Source organism: Mastomys coucha, unplaced genomic scaffold (assembly GCF_008632895.1).
Source record: "Mastomys coucha isolate ucsf_1 unplaced genomic scaffold, UCSF_Mcou_1 pScaffold21, whole genome shotgun sequence".
NCBI lineage: Eukaryota > Metazoa > Chordata > Mammalia > Rodentia > Muridae > Mastomys > Mastomys coucha.
In genome coordinates this window covers 37,019,225-37,022,679 of record NW_022196904.1, presented here as the reverse complement: position 1 = coordinate 37,022,679, position 3,455 = coordinate 37,019,225, and the positions used below count along the sequence as shown (strand labels likewise).

At 47.7% G+C, this 3,455-nt stretch overlaps 1 protein-coding gene across 1 annotated transcript in view; it reads left to right on the top strand.

Annotated features, from left to right (window-relative positions):
- Positions 1-3,455, top strand: part of Dhdh (dihydrodiol dehydrogenase) — a 15,255-nt gene that overhangs the window by 10,432 nt on the left and 1,368 nt on the right. Inside the window, exons 5-6 of the mRNA XM_031386622.1 lie at positions 548-672; positions 3,135-3,282. Of these exons, the coding sequence (XP_031242482.1) occupies positions 548-672; positions 3,135-3,282 (273 nt within the window). The remainder of the gene's footprint in view (positions 1-547; positions 673-3,134; positions 3,283-3,455) is intronic.

Here is a 3,455-nt window from a genome sequence, read left to right as displayed (position 1 = left end):
CTTCAAAGTTTAGAGTATTGTAGTTCAGGAGTTACCCTAGCCTTTTGGAGACTGTGGTAGGAAGATACCATGAGTTCAGAGCCAGTGTGGATTGCACAGTGAGGCCCTGATCTATAAAAAACAAAGCAGGCCACGTGAGATGGCTCAGCAGGTCCAAGGTTTCTACCACAGAAGCCACAAGACTAGAGTTTGGTCCCCAGATTTCAGGAAAAGATAGGAAGAGAGAATTTTCTGGAGTCTTCTGAATTCTACACGTGGACTGTGGCACATGCCCCTCTGCATGTACAATGTAGACATATACACACTAACAATAGATTAGAAACGGAAAAGCCAACACTATTCAGCCAAGCATGGTGGTGTCTGCCTGCATTCCCAGCCCTGGGGAAATGAAGAGAAGAGGATCAGGAGATAATTGTCTAATACACAGGATGCTTGGGATGAGCCTGAGCTCCTAGAGATTCTGTCACCAACAAATAGAACCCAGCAACACCAACAAAAATGAAACAGCAGCACACAGGCCACGTGCTCACTTGTGCCTTCTTTCCAGGAGTGGACGACACTGTCAGCGTGCTACTTCAGTACCCAGGAGGGGTTCATGGGAATTTCACCTGCAGCATCTCCTCCAACCTCCCCAACACAGCGTATGTGAATGGTACCAAGGGCATGGCCCAGGTGAGACATCACATGCCCAAGCCCTGGGGACCCTGTGTAGCCGCCATCAGAGGGGATGCCTAGAGCTGCAGTAACCTCTTTCTTACCATGCTTCTGAGACTCATTAACAACTATGCCAGGGAATGGGGGTTGGGTCTTGGAAGCCACGGTCCCACGTCCTCAGGCCTTAGGACAAACGAGTTCTTCTGATGTGTGTTTTGGGGCTAGGAATGGAAGCCTAGTCTTTCTGAGTGTGAAACATATGCTCTGCCACTCAGTTACTCTCCAGCCCCAAGTTCTTTCTAGCTATATGTGCTACTTTCCCTAGTCCCATGACCAAATACCCAACTGAAGGGAAGGCTTATTTGGCTCAAGGTTCCAGACCTGCCTGTGTGGTGGGGAAGCCATGGAGGACAAACGAGTTTGCTCTGTAACAATGGGTGCTTCCCATACACGAAGCTTGTTCATGCCATGGCAGTGAGGAAGCAGTGTAGTGAAAATTTTGGTTTCTTTTTTTTTTTTAAAGACAGCAATAGGAATGTGCTTTCGTTTTAATCTCAGATGTGGGATATGGCGCTGCTTCAGATTGTCCACCGCAGCTGACTATGATTTGTCTCATGCTTTGGCAGGGTCATGATTTTGCCAGCTGCAGATAGTTTCTGAGATTGTGTGACATTTGGAATTCTGGGGACTTTTCTGAGGGTATATAAATGCTTAGGCCAAGAGCCGGCTGGGATGGATTGTTGGTTAGTTGGAATGATTTTGGCTTGTTAAGTAGTCATGGGCAAAGAAGAAGCAAGAAGACGTTAGATACCCTCATGGTGAAGATCAAACTTGCCCCAAGGAACTTGATGCCCCTAATCAACAGGAAGTAGTCTAACAATACTGTAGCCCCCTTCCCCCTCTATCTTTTTTTCCCTCTCCTATCTAGTGCTAGGGGCTTAAAAGAATGGAAGAAAAAGGGTGGAGAAGTGTGGAAGAGAGAAAACCCCACAATGTAGCAAAGACAATACCCAGCTCTCTGATCCCTTTCTCAGAAACTCACAGCTTTCCAAAACAGCTCCACCTGCTGGAAGCCACGTGTACAAACTAACATTTGATTCTGGGTACAGTTGAGGTTTCAAACATGCCAGCCAAGCCTAGAACAGTTCAGCTGTGTGATCGATCTTTCCAATGGTTTCCAGCCAAGCCTAGAGCATTGCGGTCGTATGTGTGATCTTTCTTTTTAGTTGTTTCCAGACACTGTCTGCATATCACCAGAGGTCAGGTTTTCCTGGATTTCTGGAATGCCATAGTTAGAAATAAATATTAATTTAGCCTGAAGGTGTGGCTCCATGGAAGACTTTGATAGCATATATGGTACCTAGCTGCCAAAGAAAGGGGGTCCTGCTGGGCCTGGAGGTGAGGGGGAAGGACAAGTCCCAGGCCATTGCGGGCTACAGAGGGATTTCAAGGGCAGTCTGGACTACTCAGCCAGACACTTAAAAATAAAAAGTTTGAAGGGAATCTGGAAACAAAGGGCAATGATCTGGTGCGGGCTTAGAATCCTCGAGTGAGAGGCTATAAGCGTGGCTCAGTTGTAGAGCTCTTTTTTAGTGTGTACTTGATAATGTCTTTGATCCCTAACACTTCAATAAACACATTTTTAATGGAAGAAATTATATAACAAGTTAAACTATAGAATAATTTGAGCCTTTTCCTGCATTTTGAGGGACTTTAACTATCCTGTCCTCATGTCCCAGCTGTCATCTCTGTGTTTCCATTCTGTCCTAGAAGTGGGCACAGGCTAGTTTAACTTCCAGGTCTTCTACCAGATAAGAAGGAAGATGCTGTATGGAAACCAGGTATGATGACACACAGTTGTAATCTCAGGCAGAATCAGAAGTCAAAGAGCAGCCTCAGCTTCACAGAGAGTTGGGTGGCCGCCAGTGGCCACGGATTACTGGGTTTCTGAAAGGAAAGCTGGGGCTGTATGGGAAGGATGGTGAGAGAAATAATGAGCCAAGACAAAGTTCGGAAGCCGATTGTGGCAAAGCAAGGTCTGACTCAGCCTGCTCAAGGCTGCGGGGAGGGCACAGTTGCAGTTCAGCTTGGGCTACATGAGACCTTGCCTCAAAATTTAAAAAAAAAGGATAGGAGCCAAGATTGACTGTAACAGCCTGTAGTGCTAACTAACACCCAGGACACTGTGGTAGGAAGCCTGCATTTCACGCAGAAGGAGCTCCTAGACTTCAGGTCTAAGGTCCTTTGATCCTGGGGAGACAACAGACAAATCTTAGTATGAATCGGCCATGGCTAAGGAACAAACTCTTCAGCCCCAATCCAGGTAGAAGGCGGGCCTGAGCCTCACAAATTGAGTGGGAGTAAATGTTTAGCTTGCAGGTGCCAGAGTTGGCCCCTGGGTACCGCTTGGCGTGTTGTCCCGGAAAAGTCCCTGAGCCATGTTGATAAGGGCCGAGTAGTCACTTCTTATCTTCCTTCAGATTCTCAAAACGTGGTGCCCAACAGAACTGGTGGTGAATGGAGAGCGGAAGGAGTTCCCTGCGCCTGCCCTCGGGAAAGAGTACAATTTTGTAAATGGGTCATGCTTGCTCTATGAAGCCAACCACGTCCGTGAGTGCCTGCGCAAAGGTGAGGAGGGGCGGAGGACTGCACTGGGGCTACCTCTGAGGGGAATCTTGTGATCTAGCCTGCCCTGAAGCACAAGCAGCTAATTTAGAGCTCTATCTCTTGGGCGGGTGGTGGTACACGCCTTTAATCCCAGCACTTGGGAGGCAGAGGCAGGCAGATTTCTGAGTTCGAGG